The sequence below is a fragment of the Dunckerocampus dactyliophorus genome, chromosome 13 (assembly GCF_027744805.1).
Source record: "Dunckerocampus dactyliophorus isolate RoL2022-P2 chromosome 13, RoL_Ddac_1.1, whole genome shotgun sequence".
NCBI lineage: Eukaryota > Metazoa > Chordata > Actinopteri > Syngnathiformes > Syngnathidae > Dunckerocampus > Dunckerocampus dactyliophorus.
The window spans coordinates 5,907,215-5,931,881 of record NC_072831.1 but is presented as its reverse complement, the minus strand read 5'-3'; the positions used below and the strand labels follow the sequence as shown (position 1 = coordinate 5,931,881).

At 42.3% G+C, this 24,667-nt stretch overlaps 1 protein-coding gene across 15 annotated transcripts in view; it reads right to left on the bottom strand.

The window, feature by feature from the left end:
* nrxn3a (neurexin 3a) overlaps positions 1-22,536 on the bottom strand; it is a 177,105-nt gene extending 154,569 nt beyond the window's left edge. For all 15 annotated transcript variants that reach the window (XR_008573310.1, XR_008573311.1, XR_008573306.1 and 12 more), the window contains exons 1-2: positions 22,263-22,536; positions 2,888-4,009 (exon numbers count right to left, since the gene is read on the bottom strand). Coding sequence is in view for 6 of the 15 variants with exons in the window: in XM_054795478.1 (XP_054651453.1) it covers positions 2,888-3,575 (688 nt within the window). In the remaining 9 variants the exon portion in view is untranslated. The remainder of the gene's footprint in view (positions 1-2,887; positions 4,010-22,262) is intronic.
* Positions 22,537-24,667: the final 2,131 nt, after the last annotated feature.

Below are 24,667 nucleotides of genomic sequence, written 5' to 3'. Positions count from 1 at the left end.
ACATTGGACATGTCAAGGTGGTGAAGGAGTGTTCACCCAAAAAAATGGAGACCTTGATTCACACTAACGACGCAATCGCATTTCGGAATTATTTTTTTACATTTCACTTAACGAGCTGCATCACAAACAAGCATTGCTATTTTACTCAAAGAACCACGATGCACTCTCTTTGGCCTAGCGGCCAACACTTCCTCCTTGCTCTCACCTTCCCCCTGCGAGCCGCGCCGGCCGGGGTGCGTTAGCTGCGCTGCCCTGGTTCCACATACCCGCTGATGACACCAGCGAGCCTTTTACGGTGTCATTTATCAGTTTCCAGGAGGGAGCCAGTGCATTAACTAAATTACTTTCTTTTGACTTGTCTTTATTACGTGCATGAATGTATGACAAGCATGCCAAGTTTTTGACTTGACAGATTATTTTCTGTCTGTTCTTTTCTATTAAGAACAACAGAAAGACCAATGGTCATTTATTTAAAGGAAAACTGCACTTTTTATTTTTGTTTTTGCCCATCCACAATCACTCTGTGAGACAAGAACACGTCTTTCCCTTTTATGTTGCTTCCAGTTTTTCACTAACAATTGGGCTTCACCTATTTCACCTATAAAGCCCTCTAAAAAAAACATCCAAATACCTCCAACAATGGTTTACATACATGCTGTGCCATCTACTAACAGGCACATTCATGAAAACACCTAATACTTACAGTATTTTGATCATTTCAAGCATTACCGGAACTTCTTTCCTGGGCGCACTAATTTCACAGAGCGCAGAGCAACTAATGCTATGGCGTCAACAATGACTGAACAGAGAGCGTGTCCTGTGTTTGCTATCATGGCAGACTTTGTGGGAGCCTCAGATGACTACTTTGAGACAAACAAAGATCCAGAACCTGATCTTTTTTAGCCTGAAAGGACGGAGGGTGAAATATAGGTTTTAGAAGTGAAGCGGACAAGAAGAGAGGATGAAACGTCGGAGCAGACGAGGGCCAAGATTGTCAGGACCGGCATGACTTGGTGTTGTCAATGTGGACCCATGCTAACAGAAATCCATCTAGCCGTGTCACTACGCCAGAAAAGTAGTTCCTCTGCGTTAACTCTAGCTAGACTACTGTAACGGCCTTCTCACCGGGCTCTCTAAACAAGCCGTAGAACAGCTGCAGTACATCCAGAATGCTGCTGCTCGAGTCCTGACTAGAACCAAGAAATATGACCATTATTAGTCCAGTACTCAGACCTCTGCACTGACTTCCTGTCGATCAGAGAACAGACTTTAAAATGGCTCTGCTTGTGTACAAGTCTTTTCATGGTCTTGCACCAAAGTACATCTCTGACACGTTAGAGCCACATAAACCGTGTCGAGCTCTGAGAAGCTCAGGGAGTGGTCTGCTGCAGGTGCCCAGAGTCAGGACTAAACACGGCGAGGCTGCGTTTCAGTTTTATGCTGCCAAAATACATACAACGTACTGTACATGGAGTGTTGTTGGCTGCTTTTGGATGTTTTTTTTAGAGGGCTCTAAAGGCGAAATAGGTGAATCGAAATTACCTCAATTGTTACTGAAAAACTGCCAGGACAAGGTGGCTATGTAGAACGCATGGAAAAGGGAAAGAATCATGAGCCCTACTGTGAAAGCACATCATGTCTTCAAAGTCTTGATCATTCTGATTCAAATTTTGCTGTCTTCCCTATTTGTTAAGAGTTATAAGAGTGTCACAGAAAGTCCCAAAGGATGAGCACTGTGACGTGCACTACAAACGACAAACGTATTGAGACACACCCCCTATTAAGGTAATAAATCAGTGGGGGGACTAAACCACTTATTCCCCTTCCTAATTTTAATTATTTGGCACACCAAAACCTTACGGACAAAGGCCCATTTCTGTTACAGCATGACAGCACAAAGCCAGCTCCATAGATGTATGGTTGGAAACCACATGGATTGGAAACCAATCCTGACCACAGCATCATCAAACATGTTTGGGCGGAACTGGAGATTGTGGACATCATTGATCTCTAACTGCCACCGTCTGTTTTTTGTGTTCTGGTTCCTGCGGGTTTGTCTTCCGTGTGGTCATTGTGACATGGTCTACACCAGGGGTCACCAACGTTTTTCCTTGTGAGAGCTACTTTTACAAAATGAAAATGGCCACGTTGGTGACCCCTGGTCTCCACCTTGTCCCGTCATCAGTACACCCGTGCCATGCCCTGTGTCTGGTCTCCTCCAATCAGCTCTTCCTTCCACTTGTGTCTTATCCAGGTACAGGTCTGTCAGTCTCTATGTATTTACTTCCCTGTTTTCTGTTAAGTCTTTGTCTGGTGGTCATTCGTCTTGTAGTGAGTCTGCCCCTTGCTATCTGTAGTTTTTTTTCTGCTTGTGTGTCCTGAGTTTATTCTTTGTTTTGGACAGTCGCAGTCTTTTTATTTTGCATTTCAAATACTGAATTTCCCCAGTGCTCTCGGGGTTTTTTTGTTAACCTGCATATGACTGTCGCCTCTCCTTTCTTGCCTGCCTGCATTTGGGTCCACCTGCCATGCCGCCACATCCGAACCGTGACAGAATGACCAGACAACGGCTTAACGGAAAAGGGGACACTAAATACTCACAGACTGATTAGACATCAAGGTACACCTGGACACGACCCGAGGTGAAGGAGAGAGCTAATTGGAGAAGACACGAGGATCAGGACAAGACACAGGTGTGCTGATGACAGGCCCAGGTGTGGACCGTGTCACAATGGAAGACAAACCAGCACGAAGCACAAAAAAACACAAAAAAGCAGACCGTGACACTAACCTCACAAATGCTCTTTTACATTTCCATCCATTATCCTTCTGTCCATTTTACATTGTCAACTTAAATTGCGAAGCAATAGTAAGAAATGTGTGTTACCTTCAGTGCAGTAGCGGCCCTTGTATTCTGTTTTGGAGCAATCACAGACAGCTTCTCCGTCCACCACGGTGCATGTGCCACCGTTTTCACACGGGTTCGTGGTGCACCAGCCCTCAGACTCCAGGGGAACTTTAAGACTTCCTAAGAACTGGGGCTGTGAGTTGCCATATTTAAGGTCTGTGATTGTACCCTTGAAGGGTTGCATGTTTCGCACTGTGGGCAGTGTGAGTGCACCGCTGCGGATATCCTGAGGCACTCCACCCAGGAACAGGTCGCTGACAATTTTCATAAATTGGCGTTGAGGCCGCACCTCGTCCGCTTTGGCCTGTCCGTCAAGTGCCAGAACAGTGCGCAAGTTATACCTGCTCAGAGTCGCAAAGTGCCAGTTGTTGTCATCCACCCTTCTGTCAGACACAAGTGTTGTTTCGGCACAGTCGATGCTGAAACGCAGCTGGAGTCGACCTTCTACCACCGACAGTTGCAGAAAGTCACAATAGCCGCCATCATCGAAGTAGAGGAGCAGCGCCTCGGCGAACTCTGTCTTGAACTGGAAGCTGAGATCACCACGAGTGCTGGCATCCCAACGGAGGTAGCGAGCCCACTGACCTGGTGTGCCTAAAAATTCCAGTCCCATACACGTGCTGAGGAACATCTGCAGTTTGATAGAAAAACTTAGGAGATCCATCATTGCAAAAAATAGATGTTCGATTGGAATTCAGTCTGGTTGGACTAATTTCCAGTAATCATATTCATCTTTTTAGAGATCTATTCAGATAAATATTGTACATATATAAAAAAATATGCTTCTAAAGGAACAAGGGCAGTAGCAGGAGAACAGTCGTTGCGGCTAACAGTCTTGAGGCCGATCACATCAGGAAATTGTCAAATTGTCAGTTGGGAGGCAGTGGTCTTTGCTTTCCTCCTGAGGGTCCACAGAGGGAGAGGAGGTAACGTTTAGATGATTTTTTTTACACTTTAGTGCATATGTTGTGAAGACTCATGGTGCAAGGTCCTGCTGGAAGTGAGCCCTCTGGCTATAAGGTCAAGCGGAACATCCTTCTTCATGTTGTATACTGAGACATAACGCTGACGTGGGATCTCTGGTCTCTCTGTGTTCCATTACTGTCGAAAACAGAGAAAAAGAGGAGGTCACAAAAGGTCAAACAGCAATGATTCTAGAGCTGGAACAATTAATCGATGATTAATTCATTATCCAGTTAATCGACAACTATTTTGGTATTTGATTCATTGTTTATTTCTTTGAAAATGTAAACATCCTCTGATTTCAGCCCCTCAAATTTGAATATTTTTTCATTTCCTTAGTCGTCCATGAAAGCAGGCCTATCATCTTTTTGTTTTAGGCAAAACTAAATATTCCCAACCATCAGCTTTTACTTTGGCAAACAGTGATCAACGTTTTTGCCTCTTTTGTGATCTATTGCAGACCAAGCCACTGTTTTTATTTCATTCGTGTTGATTTGGTCCGTCTACGGCCAAAGCGATTACTCGATTAATCTAAACAAATTTACAAATTTAACAAATTTATCGTGAGTTGCGGCCCTAATTGATTCATGAATTAATTGATTCAGCTCACACATGTCAACGTTCGCATTATAAAATAAATGAAATGTTCCTGAAAAGTAAGGAAAAATAAGGGCTCTTCCAGAAGAATTTCCACCAGCTTCTTTTACGTTGAAGGCTACTGTACAGGATGTAGTACGCCGATGTTGTTGCAGAGCCGACCGGAAGCTGTGCAGTTCCGCCAAAACCAAAGGGGAGTTTTTTTTCCTGAATGTTAAAATACGGAAACTATTAAAATGGGAGGTTGCCAGTAAAAACAGGCAAATGGATGGTTTGACGGGTATGACAGCAACACCATTGAATTCTTCTAAATCTTAGCGTATTTGGATGTGAAATATTTTATAGAAATGGTTATACAAGATGAGGGAGTTATATTGGGGATATCTCACAGCTAACATGTATTATATTACTATATGGCTGGAAGTCACCCATCTTAATTAAAAGTGCCTTTGATAGTGCAGCATTTCCCCCTCCTCACAAAGGTTGTTTGTAGTTATCGGTCATCTGCCGGGTAAATTAGTCCCATTATTCTCATGGCAGTGCATTACTATCAGTCAGCCGGGCAGAACGCCTTTTATCTGATGATGAGTCTGGAGAGACAGCTTTCTGCTGAATCCGACCGGATGCAGACACACACATGCGTGCACATCTACAGCTTATATAGACCATATGAGAGTGGGCCATGGGACAGATTTGTGGCTGCAGTGAGGAAGATTCCTGGCTCTGTTTTACACTGGACACATGCAGCTGTCATTACAACTTCACTAGCAAAAACAGGAAGAAAAATTAAACCTATTAGAATGTGAAAGATCTGTCCAAAATATCTAACAAGACCATCGTGATGCATGTGAGTTTTACCCTCCTGATGATGTCTTGTCAGTGTTGAGAGTAACCCCGTTGTTTTCCAATCAAATTACTATTTCAAACAATACAACGCTGTTACCGTCCTGTTACTAAATACCGATATCTATTCTTCCCCGGCTCGATCAGCCAGGCAGGAGCACACAAGCGCCGCATGTACAAAAAGTGTTTTTCGTCCTGATGGTCCTTTTGTGGAGGGATTGCAGACATACAGTACAGACATAAATAAGGATGGTTGACTAAAGGTACAGTACAGTCTCATGCGAAGCCAATCAGTGCCAGAGTTGAGGTAGGTGGGCGTTAACCTCAATGCACCACACACACAAGAGATTAGAAATCGACGCAATGGCAAGAAGAGGCAGTCTGTAAATGCAAAACCGTGTTGGTAGGACACTTCAATGTCATTGATGTGAAAGGCATGTGAAGTGTACATTATGTCCCAGAGCAAAGTGTTTGTCCACATCCGTTATGAGTAACTCCAATATCATGAAAGATCTCTCGGTGGCACTGCAAAGCTAAATCCCAATTTATTAGCATATTTGAAAAACATACGGCATGATTGCTTTCCCTGGCAACAAATTACTTTTATTAAGGAGTAATTCCGTTAGTAATTCAGTGACCTTTTTGGTAAAGTAAATTGGAACAGTAATTAATTACTAGAGATGGCCGATATAATCGGCTAGTTGTTGGCATGAAAATGTGATATCGGTTGATATCGGTATCATTTTGAGAAGATAATTGCTGATGATGTATCCACTGGCTTCGCAGCAGATGTGTGTTGAGACGGACGGACGGGTGGGCGGACAGCTAGATACTTAGATACTAATCTCCAAGAGAAATTCACGTTTACAGCAGCGCTGCAAAAATGCCAGAATGAACTTAGTCACAAAATAAAACAACCAAGGCAAGACATGAGCAACAAGAAAAATAAGAACATAGAATAACAATAAATAAATAAACAAATACGGAACAGATGTCATCAAATTTGTAGTGCAATAATACATAATAATACATTATAAGGTAATAAGTCCAGTCCAGTCCAGTCCAGGCCTTCCACAACAGGAGATATGTGATGTTACACATATCGGTATCGGTTGATATCGGAATCGGAAATTGAGAGTTGGACAATATCGGCATATTGGATATTGGAAAAAAAAGCCAATATCGGACATCTCAATTAATTACTTTTTATAATCCTGCATGGGATGGTCTCAAACTTTATATAACTTGTATAACTTTTCCACATGATTTTATTTGACATGGAAACTGTCACGGGTGGCAGGATTTGCAATGTCATACCGTACCATGAGTCGTTTGCAGTTTGGAAATTATTTGGTTTGTGAAACTAGAGGCACTGCACTTTTCAGAGAAGTACAACATGTCATTACAGCCATCATAGGAAGCGCGTCACAGCAACTGCTAGAAAACAAGGCTTTGGCACAAAGCAGAGTGAGGGTTTGTTTACGCAGGAGCCTGTGTGACGAAGAGGGACGGAGAAGTACGATTTATACAGTAATCCCTCGTTTATGTAAATGAATTGGCTCCAGACCGACAGTGATAAATGAATTTCCGCGAAGGAGGATCCCTAAATGGAACACTTACATAGTCAAAAACCTGTTTCCGACCTTCTAAATACGGTTTTTAACATTAAAGCCAAATACCTCTATAGTCACCTTTACACTCATATTACCCAATATAGTAGACACGATAACATGATAAGACATAATATAGACTCACACATGTTAGCATTGGGAGCATCACATCACCGAGTACTTCCTGCGGTGGCTATTGTCTCATCAAGGTGACATTACTAGTGACCACTGTAGAATACTACATATCATTACATCACACAGGCACCTCAAGCCTACGGTTTGTTTTATTTGATACGTATATACAGTGTTCCCTCATTTATCGCGGGGGATAGGTTCCCAAAATAGCCCGCAATAAGTGAAATCCGGCAAAGTAGCCAACTTCATTTTTTTTACAATGATTATATCTGTTTTAAGGCTGTAAAACCCCTCACCATACACTTTATATACTTTTCTCAGACAGGCAATAACATTTTCTCACATTTCTTTCTTGTTTAAACACTCTCAAAAAAGTTCAAACCTTTGTATGAATTTGTGCTTCACCCCTTTCGTACTGTTGCCGTTCCGCTTTACTGTAGCGTTCTTGTATCCTTGCTAAAACATATTGCTGCAGACGAACCAAAGATTTCATTTACAAGCTAGCAAGCAAGCAAGATAGCGATGACACAGGAGACATGGCAGGGCGGCACGAAGGAGATTTATTGACAATGGTCTACGGCCAATCAATGGGCGGTGCAGACAGATGAGAGAGGGAAGAGAAAGACACTCAACTTCCCACAACATAATTCTTCTTAAAGGGCCAGGTTCGGCCTGTAACAGCGTTCATACGCTGTAATAAAAAAAAGGGGGCACTCAAAAAACAGCAAATCCGTGAAAGCAAACACTGTAGTAAATATAGTTGATTCACAGAAACATGATAGTTTGATAGGCAAAACCAATTTTATTGATACCAAATGGTCGAAAACAGTGGAGGTTTTTGAGCATTCCAAACGGACCGCATGCTGATATGCTTTAATCAGTGACTGTTGGGTGGCTAGTTGCTTAGCTGAAGCTGTAGTGACAGAAACCCTACTGTGGGTTGTGATTGCTACCAATTTTGTACAGGACTGGAGTAGAGCATTAACCCCCGGACTGTCATGATTTTAAAATTTGGTCAGACCGACATGTTAAGGATTGTTCGACCTTAGCAAAAGCCTGGATTGTATTGAATACTACTCTAGTCTGTGTTGATTATTGGATCAGAGCATTGAAATTGAATTCACTTATAATCAGATTCTATAGGCACACAACCTTTGTTTGGGTATAGAGGTGTACCATTTTCTTGCTCCTCGCTTACATCATATGGTCCATGCTTGAATTAAGGCCTTTTTAAAAGGATATTTTTGCTAAAATCCAATATTGTGTACAGTCATTGGATTTTCAAGAAACAATATTGTCAAGAATAATGCTTACTGATGTGTACTACTGTAGTATCCAGGATATGTGCATAATCTGGTTGTATTATGTTAGCCCGGTCATGGACCTGAAAATCAGCAATGCGACCACCAAAGATGTGGAGGAGGGAAGACGTATGAGTCCCAATAACACAGTCTGATGGATGACATGGTTTATTTCTGTGATTATGGGTAATGTGATACGCTGGTTGATGAATAATCAATATCGGGCACCCATAGTTTATTTCCATCTACTATTTCAAACATGTCAGTGTGATGCTTTTGTTCAAACAAAAGACAAACTGTCTTGCGACTGGTTTGTAGAGCGGCCAGAAGCTCCAATACCCTCAAGAATATCCCTAAGGCTTGCTCACATTTAACCTTTTAAAACCGCAACACCTCAATACTCAATATACACTCGGGGTGCAACCAAGTACCGACCTTGGTTTTTGGGCCCCAGTTGCTGTTCGCTTTCTGTGTGTTTTTTCTGCATAAAGATTCATTTTTCATTCATTCATTCATTTTCTGTGCCGCTTAATCCTCATTAGGGTCACGGGAGTATGCTGGAGCCTATCCCAGCTGACATTATACAAAAGGCGGGGTACACCCTGGACTGGTCGCCAGCCAATGGCAGGGCACATATAGACAAACAACCATTCACACTCACATTCATACCTATGGACAATTTAGAGTCTCCAATTAACCTAACATGCATGTTTTTGAATGTGGGAGGAAGCCGGAGTACCCGGAGAAAACCCGCGCACGCGTGGGGAGAACATGCAAACTTCACACAGAAATGCCCAATGGAGATTCAAACCCAGATATTCTGACTGTGTGGCCAACATGCTAACCACTAGGCCACCATGCGGCCCTCTCCAAAAAATATGATTGAAAGACATGGGGGAGATTATAAAATTGTAAAACTAATCCAATGTCGAACAGTATGTTGTACTACACGCTATATAAGCTTTGTGTTATAGCTGACACAGCAAATTAGTGTAATATATACAAATATAGCTCATTAATAACAATTAATGGGCCAAGAAGGAATAAGCTACGGGCCCCAAATGGCCCCTGGAAGGCACTTTGGACACCCCTGGTTTACAGTGTTTCTTTTTAGGAAGGTGCAACTGTAAGTTTGAACATGGTGATGATTATTTTATTTTTAGTAAAGTTCCTTATTACCTGAAGTACAGCATTAATAGTTGCAGCGTGTCGGCCCGTTCTCATCTCGACTGAACAATGGCAGCATGCTGCTTTCATCTTATGCACTCATCTTTGTCCCTTTACGTATTTCACAGGAGGTGAAGTGTTTAAAAACAGGTGCACCTAGGCCTGTCACGATAACAAATTTTGCTGGTTGATAATTGTGCAACGAATTATCGGCGATATTCAATATTATCGGCAGCAGTCTTTGAGACAATTTTTTCATAAATTATTGCCATTAGAGGTGTAATGGATGGTGCTCAAGTATAGCGTACGGTGTACCTGTTTGAGATATTAGCATTTTTTTCCCCAGTTGATAAAACTGTCCGTCTAGGTCATCAGTAAAACCGAAATATTCCCACACTGTGGCTATGGCATTCGCCTTAAAAACTATCGCTTTTGTATTGCCATTCATGTTAGTGTATTGCTTACAAAGCTAACTGCTGCTAGGGTAGTAGCTAGTAGCCCGGCCTCCACAAAGAGGCTGAATGAGATTCAACATAGGTGCACTTCACCTGGAGGTCAAGGTCTGGAGCTAAAGAGATCCGCTGGACTGACCAGGAGCACGTCCTGAGTCTCCTCCACACATATCACCGGCACCGACGAGCAGGGCACCGCCAGGCAGCCCACAACGAATGCCGCGCTTTTTTCGTCTGCTTTTAGTCAGACAGTTCCTCATTTGGGATTGTGGGAAATGAGACATTACGTCACAGGGAGGGCTTTTCGCCAGCCCGGTCAGGCAAACCGAAAGGTCCGGTATTTTAACCGGTGTCCTTAATACATGCACGTCCACGTAACTGCAAGGACTTCAGCTAAAAGCTCAACCAAAGCAATCTTAGAAAAACAAGACAATTACGCCCACGTTTAAATGGGCAAAGCAGTCAGAGACCAGCATGTCATGGATAATTTCATAAAACAAAACACGATACAAGTACAGTAGCCTTCCTCTACCAGTGCAAGTCACTGAAGAAGCAACGCTATTTACTCTTACCCAGTTGCAAAGATATGGTATGTACATTTTCACATCTACAGAAAGCGTCAAAGTCTCCTCTTTACTGTCGATGCCAAGGTTGTGCATGTAGAACTTGCAGATGCAGAGAAAAATCTTTATTTATTTGGGATATGTCTTTTTCCTGCAAGCCTCTCAAGGCCAGGGTTTAAGAAGTTAATACAAGAGGAACATTAAGGCGCATGACTTCATTGTTTTGTATTGACGCCAAGGGTAGTGTCAGTATGGGACTGATATCAGCACGATGAGATCAGTTCTATTTTATGTTTACTTTCACAAATATCTGTGTGTTTTCCATTTTGGGTTTTTTTTGTGTTTTTTGTTAGATGGTTGATATTGTCCTTGCATACACGAGGGCTTTAGGGGCAAAAAGCCAAAGGATTTGAATGACAGCCAGTAATAGTTTTTGCTTTATTTTCCTCTATTGACTTTATTTTGCTGAAACAACTGAAAGTAATAAAAGGGAAAAGGTAATGATATTATTTTGTTGACATTGTACTCTACTGTTGTGTTCATATATTGCTCACAAATAACAATAACAACAATCACAAAATCATTACTGGTCGTATATTTACTTGGTATCGGCTCAATATTCACAGATTTTGATATTTTGAGAGTGTGTGTGAAAACCTGCCCATTCAAAATAGGCAATATTTTGCTGAAAACCCGTCTAATTCGCCCCAAGTCGGTCATAATTTATAAATGCTTGATAATAAGAAGCCGTGTGGATTATGTAGATGCGCCACTGAAGGAACACCTGCATCAGTCAACTCGTTCTGCTAGCCAGGATGACCCAGCGGACTGTGGAGCAGCAGAGCAACACACCACCACGAGCCGCTTTAGGGGGAACCGGAGGAAGCGCGTCAGAAGACAGAAGCGCAGTTTGTGGTAGCCTGACCGCCAAGCTGAAGGCTAGGCGAGACTCTGATTCCAACGGCTCTCCTATCAGTCATCTTACATGATCCTTTTTAAGGATTTGTTGTCAAGAAAAAACAAAATCACTTGCATGATTTGTCTGGTTTGTTTTCAAAGTCTAACGTCTTTGAATGCAAAGTATCATTCTGTTAGGAAACCAATGGCAGAAATGCTTACACATTCAGTGCATTCAGTTTGAACATTTAGCATCAGTATTTCCATAATTTGGGTTTTTCAATGTCGTTTTCTGTCATATTTTCTTTGCCAGTGTCACCCCACGATGCCGCTTTAGGGGTGGTGCGCCTCACATGCTCAATTAGTGCATAATTGTGAAAGTACATGACAGTATACATATAAAAACAGTACAAACCTCTGCATTTCCCCTGTTCAGTACCTCAAAATCAAACCCAAGCGTCTTATATTGGCATGTGACAGCAACTTCAAGCACCACACATCAACCACTATCATGTTCTTTAAGCTGCACTCTTATCAAACTTGAGCAGAACCTCTATATTGTGCCTCCAGGTTCAATCTATACAAACTGAGCTGCTTACCAAGCCTGCATGAAATACGACGTATCAGCCAGTCAATGCCTTCCATTGCTGACATCATAGAGCTTTCCTCTACAATGCTCTGGAAAGATAAAGAATTAGTTTGTCACATGTGAAGGCATTTAATTCATTCATGTTCATGAAATACTGTACACCAAATCCTTATTAAAAGGTTTTTTTAATGTATATTATAAACTAAAATTGGAAAATTATGTTATATTGGCTAAGAAATTCTGATGATGAATTTCAGACATTTCAGACAAGGTGAGCACATGAACACAGATGAACCGAAATGTCGCATTTGTTCGAAAGTAGTTCCGAGGAAAAAGGGGAACACGACCAACTTGCAGCGAGAAACGAAGCAGCGAAAACAATCCGTAGAACATTATGTGGGAACCGTACCACCTCAGGAGAAAGTGCCAGCCAGGCTTTGAGCTTCACAAGTCTGCCAGCCTGTGTTCCCCTGCGCCCATGTTTTCCCGCCTCCAACGCAGCACAGTCTGGCACATCATCCAGGTAAGAGGGGTGCGGTTTGTTTGGCTCCTCCTATTTCGCACAGTTGGCCACAATGTCCTGGAATTTAAGTAATTCCTGACAATCATACACCAGCAGAGAGTCCGTGGTCCTCACAACAAACAATAAAACAAAGATAAAACCGATCGCAGTGAGCTGAGGGAAGAGGCGAGCCAGACACACTTGCTTATATTATGCCATATAATTAATGAAAAAATGGGCTAAAAAATGCCGATAATATCGATTAGCAATGATAATTTAAATTATTGACCAGCAAAATGTGTTATCGTGACAGGCCTGTCCTATTGTTACCCTAGCTCAGTACGACTATTTGGCTTGTTAGCTAACTCTCACCAGAGTTAGCTGTTTGCTTTAATTGTGGTATACAGTCGTCCCTCGTTTATCGCGGTCAATTGGCTCCAGACCTAGATCCTTAAGTGAAATAAGATTCAATGGTAATAAATTGAATATTTTTGTAGTTAGAGCGTAGATAACCTGTACATGACTTTCTGGATATTATTAGAGCCTTGTAGCCATGAAATAGCATCCCTATAGTCACCTTTACACTCCTATTATTCTTTGTTTACACCACATTGCTAATGTGCAGGCTACGGGGTCACTGTGGGGACACGAGAGACAGCCACGGCTTTGAGCATAGCATGCTAGATAGTTAACTAGTTAGCCTCCAGTGTATTTATGCTAAACTTAAGAAATGGTTTCAAACAAAAAGTGGGGAAGAAAGACAAAATAAGAAGTCAAAAGCTAACCACTTCCACACGGAATACGAGGAAAACATCTTTTCACTCTATCATGTTGGACATGCAGTGTGACGGTCATGTGATGTAAAGTCATGTCTCATCATTACTGATGCCTAGAGGCCAGAATAGGATATATAACTAATAATAGGCCATAGTCAACCACGAAACAGCGATCATTTATTAATGAATTAATTTTTGCAAAACCAAAACAAGTGAGGGAGAGATATTCGAACCGCGATGTTGCAAGAGATGGCTGTATTGTCTAATAAGACAGCGATTCGCCATTTATCTTAACATGCAATGATGGTGTTCATGTCGTCGACGTGAGCAAAAATATGCCTTTTGCTGTTCTAAAAGCTTACTATTCATGTCTGGAACAACAATCAAACCTCCTCTTCAGCTGAGAGGCCCAGACGTCGAGGTAAATAAATGTGCAAGCCACAAAACAACAGTGTTGTCGGTCACGAATAAGTGGCATAACCAAACGCTGCACTCTTGTATTGTGGTGTGTTTCTGTGCAGCATTTCAGAGGGATGAGGAAGGAAGGACTCACACCAGCATGACGACATGCCGCTCTTGCTCGAGCGATATTATACGCTATTGTGTTGATGCGAGCAAGAAGATGCTATCCCACCGCTTGATTGATGACATTGCGTTTGTATTACACAATAAACATAGCCAAGAGAGGCCTAATGGCTATTCGTGAAGATAACACTGTACAGTATGTATAATTCATGCATAACATCATTGATTATCATTTATAACTTGTGCAGTATTACTAACGCACCAATGTTATTTCTTAAATGTATAGAATATCCCACCTTTTTGTGGTGTTTATGTTCCGGGACCAATCGGGAATGGCGAAAAAAACGCACGTAATTATAAGTAATTGATACGCCATAAAAAATGTTAATTTGTGACACACAGCTCAGGCCACTGTTGTAATTGTTACCTCCGCCAAGCGCAGCGTGGACGTTATGTTTATACCAACGTTTATCTGTCTGTGTGTTCGTAGGTTTGTGTTCAAAATAACTTGAAAAGTTCTGAATGGATTTTGATGAAATTTTCAGGAATTGTCGGAAATGGGTTATGGAAGAAGTGATTAAATTTTGGGGGTGATCCAAAATTCCAAATTGAACATGTTCCCAAAATTCAGCCTTTCCCCTACAACTAATTATTATGACCTGCTACTACTTCCACATTTCTCAACCACTTCACCTCATTCCAACATCAACTCATTCAACAAAGTCAGGACATTCATGCTATTAGCCACGGCACAAAAATTCCCACATGTATTCTTCCAGAACGCAAAATGCCTTTGATCTAAAGAGTTCTAGCTACTTCCACTTTTCTCAACCGATTCAAACCGTTCCAACATCAAAGCATTCAACTAATTAAGGACATTCATGCCATTTTCCACATACCAATGAGCACTTTTCTTGACATTCCCATGTTTGGCAATACAAAATGCCTTTGATCTAAAGAGTTTTGACTACTTCCACGTTTCTCAACCGATTCAGACCGTTCCAAAGTCAAAATTCTCAACTCATTTGAGACATTTAGCCTTCCCGGTACATTGTGCTGTCATGCTAGGTGTTAGCATGCTAATGTTAGCATTGCTAACATGCTAACCATCATTGTGCCTGTTGTGAGACCTGCAATAAAAGCCTGTGCCGATCAAGGGTGGTACTTGTGTGTCTCACCGCACATTACAGTAACATTACTGACACCTAGTGGCCAGTGTAGAATACTACATATCATCGCAACATATTTGAATGTATCTTCTGAATGCCCAGTATTTCTATTTTAGTTAATTTAGCAGTTTTTATGCTTGAAAATGCTTAATTTAGGAAAAAAATACATAAAAGTTGTTTAAATCTGCATATTATGATAAACTCATTCAACCCAAAGACATATTTATATGTTTTGTTAAACCCGAACGCCCGCTCCCAAAGACGTATAAATACATCAAAGATGTATTATTTATACGTCTTTTACGTTTTTTTGCGTGAGAGGCAAAAAGAGGTGATGACGCAAGTGCTCAATGTAACAGGTCACGTTTCATGCAGTTTTAAGCCATAAAAACGGCCACAGGGTGGCAGGAGTGCATTTGCTAAGAGCTCGGCATGGATCTTTTCCGTGTATTAACGTGTTCGACAGCAAGGAGGAAGTGAGAGAGCGTGGAGGAGTGTCACGTGCAGAAGGTTACCCATTGTAGGGACATTTTAACACGTGTGTGCACACACATCTTAGTTCCAAATGTGAAAATTGTAAATAGTTCATGGTGTTATATTGGCAAATCAATTGTTATTGTGATGTAAAACAACCCATTTTGTGTTGTTTATGTTGTGGTATCGTTGTTTAGATATTTCAGCTGTAACAAAAGCAAAAATGTGTGTCAAAGTGAAAGTTATGCTTGAAATGCATCTTTTCACAAAAAGCTGTTTTTTTTAGTGGGCAACTGGTATTTTCCTAAAGCTTTTCCTAAAACCACCCAACCCATCTCTGAATCTTAGGAGGGGCCCAACCTGATTTTTTTTTTCATGGCAGCACCCCTGAGTTTAACACACAAAAACTGGCCACAATCAATTTAGCTTAAAAGCTTTAAGAAAGGTTTTCGTCCACCGATTTCGTTCTGCTTCACTTTGCCGTATTAGCATTATTTTGACACTGGCCCCTCGTTCTTTCTCTTTGTGTATTTTTTCCATCACACAACTGAAGCCTGCAGCGTCAAATCTAAATCTCATGTTAATATGAATGAATGAATTAAGTAGAAGTCTGGGGGGGAGGTGTGGGGCTGTCACTTAACACTCACATCCACTTATCTTAGGCTGCGTTCACACCAAGTAAGTGGACCACCAGTTTAGCAGTGCACTCAAAGAACATTGTTGGACTCTTCATGGATGGAGATGTCGCTAGAGAACGCACTTTAAGGCCTGTGCAGGTAAAATACTCAATCACACTGTGCTTTATGCAAGAGCAAAAACACACACTTGCAGAACGGCACGCCGTATTTCTCTTTTTTCGCCAATCTTGCGCGTGTGCTCGTGTGTGTGTGCCTTTTGTTGCGGTGCAGGGAGCGTCAGGGGTTAAAAGGCTAAACTACATGGATCATTGTTCTCAGTGAAAGGCTCTTTTGACCAACACCGCAGGGATGAGTCCACGTACACACAGGCTGACAAAAGGCAGCAGCACTCTGGATCCTATTAACGACCACATGAGCACTGGGGGAAGTGGTGTGTGTGTGCGTGTGTGTGTGTGCGTGCGTGTGTAAATACAAATAAAAGCAGCCCACCAGCGGGCCCCTTGTGTTTAAATGGGTGCCACTTGCCAGTAATTTTACAGCAGGTGACTCGATGGACAAAAAGCCACAGTAACGCAGCTCACATCCGGTGACAAAATGTCCTCCACAGCTTGAAAGGATTGACTGCAATCCCGCTCTGATTTAGCCACGTGAGTATTTAGAAATAGTGTGTTTGATGCATATTTGCTGCGCGTGACGAGGAAAGGAGAAGACGAGTGGAAACAGACAGCGAGGGGGGGGGATGGAGGGATCTTCCACCTCATCCACTCGTGCAGCACCTAAAGCACCCAGAAATCAGCCATTCCTTCCTCTCTTCTCTTTATCACCTTGCTCCAGCACAAAGCTTACTTTCTTGGCACACACACACACACACGCACACACACACACACACACACACACACGCGCACACACACAAGCTTGTAGCCAGCCAGCCATTTTAGGTCGATCTCAATCTCACGGGAACAAGAACGGAACGCATGATTCTAAGGCCATGTCCGCACGGGCACACATCCCCCCCAACCCGCAGTTCAAAAGCATCGCTATGCACACCAGTGGTGTTTTCAAAAAAAATAAACCATAAACCACAAAAAACTAGGGCTGTCAAAAATAATGCATTAACAGCGTTAACGTTAAAAACCGGCAACACATTTATTTAATCTATTACGTTAACATTTTTAGCGGGGTTAACGAATGTGCACATGACACATGACAGCAGGCGGAGGCACTGCTGGCGTCCTCACGCGTCTAACGCTCTTTCGTAACTTTATTCTGACCTGAACACATCAACAGCAGTGCAATTCCAGCACCACGCATGCATCTCCAACGCACAAACACGTTTGCACGTTCGCTTCTTCATCCTCCAGGTGCATTCACGGACACGCCATACTCTGAACATCACAGCAACATTTTTATTATGTGCGTACGTGTGGTCTAAATCAGCATTTACGCGTGCTCGGAAATCCCAGAAAACACACTCAAAACGCGTGAATTCAAATGAAATTGTCTTTGAACGCAACCCTTTGTTTCCAGTTACAGTGAACCACAACAAGTACATCGCCGTTACACTCGCACAATTAAAATGTCCGAAAAGCAGTCGGAAGAAGCAGAGCTTATTACCACCCCTTCTCCATGACTCAGCAATTTAGTGATCGGTTGTTCACTTCCTGTGTTTTTACAGTAAAAGAAAAGGATTTTAAAAAAGTGTAATAGCGGAGTTATCGTAAAGAAAATACATGAAAAAATAAAGAAATCAGTGTTCATTTCCATGCAGCCCAGGAAACAACATGAATGTGTTGTTTTTGGGGTTTTTTTGGTCGCCAGTTTGTGTTATAAGTCACACGGCTGCATCTACCTGTGCACGACGTGTAAACAGTACAGCAGATCCCAGCTTTTCGCGAGACTTACACAACGGGACCGCCAGCGAATGGTGAAAATCCAGACGCGGGTAATCGAGACGCCCATAAATATGTCTACTTCTGATACACGGCTCAATTGCCTCCTTCTAGCTTGACGTTGATGTTCTCCTTCGATTTTGGATCAACATTTGCAATAAGAGTAACTTGTAATTAGTAGCTTAGCTTCCTTTTTCCCTCCAATATGCCGTTTTTAAAGCATAAAATGTATAGGTACTCACCACAAGTTATAGGCCAATACTGTGTATGTTTCATGGCTAGTATGGTGCGTTTAAGGATTGCTGCACAAAGTGCGAAATCTCATTGCTTGACGAAAAAAAACTATCACAAAGACACGAACGTAAAACTTGTGGACTGTACAGTACGCTCTACATCTTTCCTCTATCACGTGTTTAAAAATTATTCCCCACTTCTGCGGAGGAAAAAAACGGCCTGATTTCGGAGGAAAAAAAAAATAATATAAATTATTTTGGAAGCAAAAATCTGCAAAATGGTAGATCATGAATGCTAAATCACAAATGTGAGGGGGATACACTGTAGTCCTTAAGTCCATAGCTTCATTAAGGTGTACTCACTTTTACCTGTGCTTACCCTGGATGAAGCATTTTATACAAAAACGACAACAATTATTATGACTTACAATTATTTTCTCAGTCAATTAATCTGAAGCTTGTTGTTTCAATTAATTGAGTAATCGGTTGGGCCCTAGACGAACCAAATCAATACGAACCAAACACAAGCGGTGAGCGGTTTGGTCCATAACCTAACAGAAAAGAGGCAAAAATGTCCATCACTCTTTTGCCTGAAACACAAACAACATACGTCTGCTTTCACGGATGACCCAGGAATATTAAAAACTATTTACATTCGTGAGGCTGAAATCAGAGCATATTTGCTTTTTGAAATGATTAATGGAATACCAAAATAGTTGTCAATTAATGAGATAACTGATTAATCATCGATTAATTGTTGCAGCTCCAATCGTGACATGACATAACTGCAAACAAAATTTGAAGAATGCTTTCTGTTCAGTGAAATAATCAGGATATTTCAAAAATAAAAACGTTCAAACCCAACAATAAACCTTTAAATCAAGGGTGACCAAACTTTTTCCAGTGAGGGCCGCATGCATAAAAATGACGGAGGGTAACTTGGGTGCATTTTGTACAATAAAGACGCTAAAACCAATCCAATGTCGCTCAGCTATCTAAGCAGAGTAGTGTCATATCTAATAATATATAAGAATACATGAATTCATGTTATTTTTACAGTCTGCCGAGGGCCCATAAAAAACAAAAAACGAGCTGTGGGCCAAAAATGGGTCGCACTTTGGACACCCTTGCTATAAAGTTACCTCCCAGGGACAATGATTCCCAGAGCGGGTATACACGTATGTTCCAAGCAGTAACGGCAGAGTGTCAAATATAATTGCTTGCATTTCTTTGTTTTCCCTTTTGCATTACGCCTTTTTGCACCCTACACTCACTAAACACTCCATCACCCCGTGATGCCATTTTATTATCGAAGATAGAATGTAAAATGTGTAGAAAAGATGTAGTGTCTGTTAAAGTACCGCTTTTAATACATATTGGACTTCATTCTTATCTTATTTGATGTTTCCCTGTGAAATCTATATCACGTTTGGATCAGTTTCTAAAATAAGGCGTCCAAAGCTTTCCCACCAAGGATGGCATAGATGCCTCCGCAGCGTAGCTCTGTGTTGTGGCCGACAAAACAAATTAGTGTCTAATAAAAGATCTCATTTGTAATGAATTCATTATATTTTTACAGTCGGGTCGATCAAAAACGAGCTGTGGGACGAAAATGGCCCCTGTCCCGCACTTTGAACACCCTAGAAAGAGCATTATGATATAATGTTATTTTTATTTAATTAACACAACACATGAAATAAATTATTTTACCAAAAACGGGGGGAATATTGTTATGTGATTGTCGCTTAATCTGTTTTAGTCTTTTTTGTTGGGTTTTTTTTTTTAGTCTGATTAGAACATGCACGAGAGCAAATGCGCAAAGGCAATTTGTGGATTTTTGGCGAGTGCACTGCACGCGTGGGCAAAACGTTGTTTGTGTGTGCGTGCGTGTGTGTGTGTGTGTGTGTGTTTTCCCGCTACTCCCGCAGGCGGGACACGCCTTCTTTGGGTTGTGTGGTTCTGCTGCAGCACCCTTCACGGCATTACATCACCCAGTTAGAGAGCACCTCACACACACACTGTCGCACAACATTATGGACGTACACATACACACATGTCACTACTACAACAGTACACAACATAAAGGCCAATGATCACCATTTTCCTTTATAATTGCCTTTTTTCGTATTTATTACCCGATTTCAACGTGTGCGTAATTATACGCACAGGTGTCTTTCCGAAAAATCGAACTGAAAATGTGCATAAACACAAGCTTGACGAAATTAACAGCGAACGTTCTGCAGAAATCCCACGTAATATTTGACTTTACCCGCCCAAAAGGGATTCGAGTTACCTTGAGAGCCCTTGGCTTTTCGCGCTTGATTTGTCAGAGCAGTTAATCGCCTGCCAACCGGAGGAGGAGAAAAAAAACAGGACAGCCAAATTACCCAAACTGCCCGTTCCAACCCCTTCAAAATGGAGTAGGGGGAGTGAAAATGTTAAAAATAAAATACCGCCCCCCCCCCAACCCAATCCCCGCGCACAAAACTCATATAACGCATGTACATCATTACGCATCCGCATCAATTTCACGCCTGACAAACTGTCAATATTGGTCACACACCCGCAAATATATTAGCACACACTCGGCAATGCGGCAAATACTTTGTTTCCCCCCCCAGACTAAACCGTGATCACACACCACACGTAAATAGGAAAAGTGGAAGATGAAACACCCTTTTTTGAGGGGGGTGGGGGGCAAATCCTGAGGGCCACTCCCATCCCTGCTCCTACTGGAAAAAAGCCTGATTAGGAATTCCCTTCGCATGAAAAAATGCACGACAATCATCTAATCCTATTAACTCTTCAAATCCGACACATTGAAATGTGAGCTACCGTAGTGCGTAAAAAAATCACATGGCCGTTTTTGCGCCACTTTAGCCCTTCAACATTTTTTTTTCTCTACAAGGGAGGGCGTTAGATGGAGAAGACTCCATCGGGCCTCCTTGTTTATTTCACTGCAGGCGCACTTCAGTTCTTTTCGATGGCGCACCACAGAAGGCCTCGTTGCTGTTGAAAATGACAGCAAAAAATCCCATTTCAGTGCCCTCCGAAAAAACAGAAAAACACGTATTCGCGTCCAAAAAAAATCGGTTTATCGTGTTATATAAGAGACAGATGGAGGAAAATATATGAGAAACGGCTAATTTTTGGCGCAAATGCGGCACGGAACGCAGTTTATTTGGCCACATTTCCGCTAATCCCCCCTGCAGTGTCAGGAGACGTTCGAGGAGTGAAATGTGATAAAGTCACTCACGTTTGCTGAGCATGCCGTCGCATATAAATCCAGTTTGCATGCCAACGTTACTGTTTAACGTATATACGCTGGCTTCTTTTGTCACATCTGGAATTCAAATACTGGAAGTGTGCGCACGCAAGTGTGTGTATGCGTGTGCAAGGACTGTGCAGCCGCAGAAATGGAAGGGATGTGACTTGGTGCTTTTGGCTTCGTGGAGCGCCAAATGCGCAGTCTGCTGGTGTCCATCCACGCCAATAAGACGTAAAAAAATATGCAAGTGCATGACGTGCTAAATAGGCAGATGTATTGCATTTACACGGTGTGTTTGTGTGTGTGTGCGTGTGCGTGATATGCGCAAAGGGACATCCATGCCAACGAGAACAATGCGCGGACATTTGACACCGGCGTTCAAACCATGTATAATTAATCCTTCCAAATAAATAAATAAATAAAGGTAAATTGAATTACTAAAGTATTATTTCTGGCAACGGTCGTACAGGCGCAAAGACGAGATGCCGCATGTGAAGTGCTTGGAAGACCAAAAAAAGAAAAAAAAATATTCATAGAGAAAACAGAGGAGAAGACCCGTTAATTGCACCCCGCGTCTCCTCCATTATGATCCAACACATTTTCCTATTTTAATGTTTACATTTCAACTGGCATTGAAAAGTGTCCACTGGGAGGAAAACATTTACCCCCCTCCCTGAGAATAAACCATTTTCCCCTTCCATTGGGGAGCTTTAAATGCAAATAAACAGCTTAAACAATAAAAAAAAAGAATGAAGATACTGACCTCCGCCATTAAGACCAACAACAGTATAAAAATGGTAAATCCAATTTCAAGTCCCCAGAGAGCTGTAATTTTGCTAAATATACATATATATATATTTAATATACATATATATATATTTTAAATCCAGGATGTGGTCAAAAGCAGCTCGCTGGTGCTGGTGCAAGTTGTTGGGTGGTGATGGGTGACCACCGGCGGACTTGAACGTCGACCACGGTGCACGGCGTCCACACACAAGCCGCTGGTCGCCTCGGTGCCACTCGGAGCGCCTGTGGGCAGAGACGAGCACGCACACGCAACCCGCGCCCACACGCACAGCACGGGCCCGCCCTTTCCCTCCACGGCGGCGCGCGTCATGTTAAAGGCGCACAGCTCCGACGCGCAGCGAAAGGCCGACACACAAGCAGTACACGTGTGGACGTGGGATTCGATGCACTGCAGGATCCCTGGGGACAGTTCAACGTCTGGGCTGGTTCCAAACAACACAGGAATATGTATTTTAAAATATACAGGCAGATATACAGAAATATATGAGTGCGGTGCCAAAAATGGTTCATTTAAACAGTAATAATGCTGATTTTAACAATAGTTAATGTTGCATCATTAATGTACATCGTAGGCCTATACTGTATATAGTGGATCCCTGCACAGTCATGATTGAGCATTCAGGACCCCGCATATTTGAATTTGCATTTTTGGTAAAAATAAAAAAAAAAATCTATGAAACTATATTAAATTGTATTTTAAAAAATATGTCTATATATATATAGAGAGAGAGAGAGATCTTTTTTGTCATTCGCTGTATGTTTGTAATCATTTATAAATGTGACAATACAGGTAAAATGTACAGCACGCATGTATCACTGCTCAAAAAAAAAAGCCCACAATTTTGACTTGTTTATGTCTTTAGAATTCACTGAAATGTATGTTTGTTCCTGTTTTCTTTGGCAAGTGTCAAGATTTGGCACTTGTTCGGCCATCCTTCAATGCACCCTAGCTGCATCATCTTACATGATCGTTCCCGAGAGGTGAGTGTTTTCTACGTTTAAAAAGGGTTAAATACGCGTGTGAGGCATATTGAAGACAGATGGGGAGGGATCTGGAGGTGAATCTCATCTAATCATTACAACAGTCACTTTTATAGCAAATGTTGATCTGAAATCGTAAGACAACGTCAAGCTAGCGTGGGTACGGGTTAGGGGGAGAGAGTCGTGTCAAAAAGACAATTTTATGGGACTATGGATTACTCTCAGACTTTTGCCATTGTTCGCCAACCTTGTGAAAAGACACACACTCCTTATCGAAATATTAAGACTGGTTGAAAAATTGTAAAAATGTACATTTTGCACTGTTGGGTCTTAAGGAGGTTCATAGTCAAGCTTCAAAATGAAAAAAGAAGAAATGGGAGTGAGACAAAAAAATGCAAAGAATTAAAGTAAAATAGTCTGTTCATCAGGTGATCAAAAGTTTAAGACCATAGCTCAATCCATCCATCCATCCATCCATCCATCCATCCATCCATCCATCCATCCATCCATCCATCCATTTTCTTCCGCTTATCCGGGTCCAGGTCGCAGGGGCAGCAGTCTCAGTAGGGAAGCCCAGACTTCCTCATCCCCAGTCACCTCTTCCAGTTCCACCGGGCGGACACCAAGGTGTTCTCAGGCCAGCTGTGAGACATAATCCCTCCGGCGTGTCCTGGGTCTGCCCTGGGGCTTTGTCTTGGCTGGGCATGCCCGGAACACCTCACCAGGGAGGCATCTGGGAGACATGCGGACTAGTTGCAGATGAGGAGCCACCTCAACTGGCTTGATGTGAAGGAGCAGCAGCTCTACTCTGAGACCGTCCCGAGCTCCTCACCCTAACCATAGCTGAAAAAAAATCTGAAACTTCCCCTACAATAGAAATGAAATGTTCAAAGAAGGACTCCGTAATGAGTAGCTGCACCATTCTTGCTAATCACCTCAAAAATGGGTTTGGGCTTGGTTGATGCGAGTGTTTCCAGAAGGGTAGTGGGAACCTTGCTCCAGGTGATGAAGATGGCTTTACGGAGGGCATCCACTGTTTGGAACTGATGACCATTTTTGTAAACTTCCCTTGCCATCCATCCCCCTGATTTAGATCAGAGGAATACGCAGGATGGTCCAAAAGAGTGCGCTTATTCCTCTGGAAGATGTCCCATGTCAGGCGGCCATTGTGAACTGCAGCGATGTCCTGTTGGAAAAGCCAGTCATTACCACACAGACGAGGGCCTTCAGTCAAAATGGATGCCCCCTGCAACATCTCCACATAGCCAGCTGCCGTTTGACATCCCTGCACAACCTGAAGCTCCCAGATCATGATGGCACCCGCTCCACTGTGTCCACTATTTGGTGCTCTCATTCAGATTCCAAACTGGTAATTTTCTG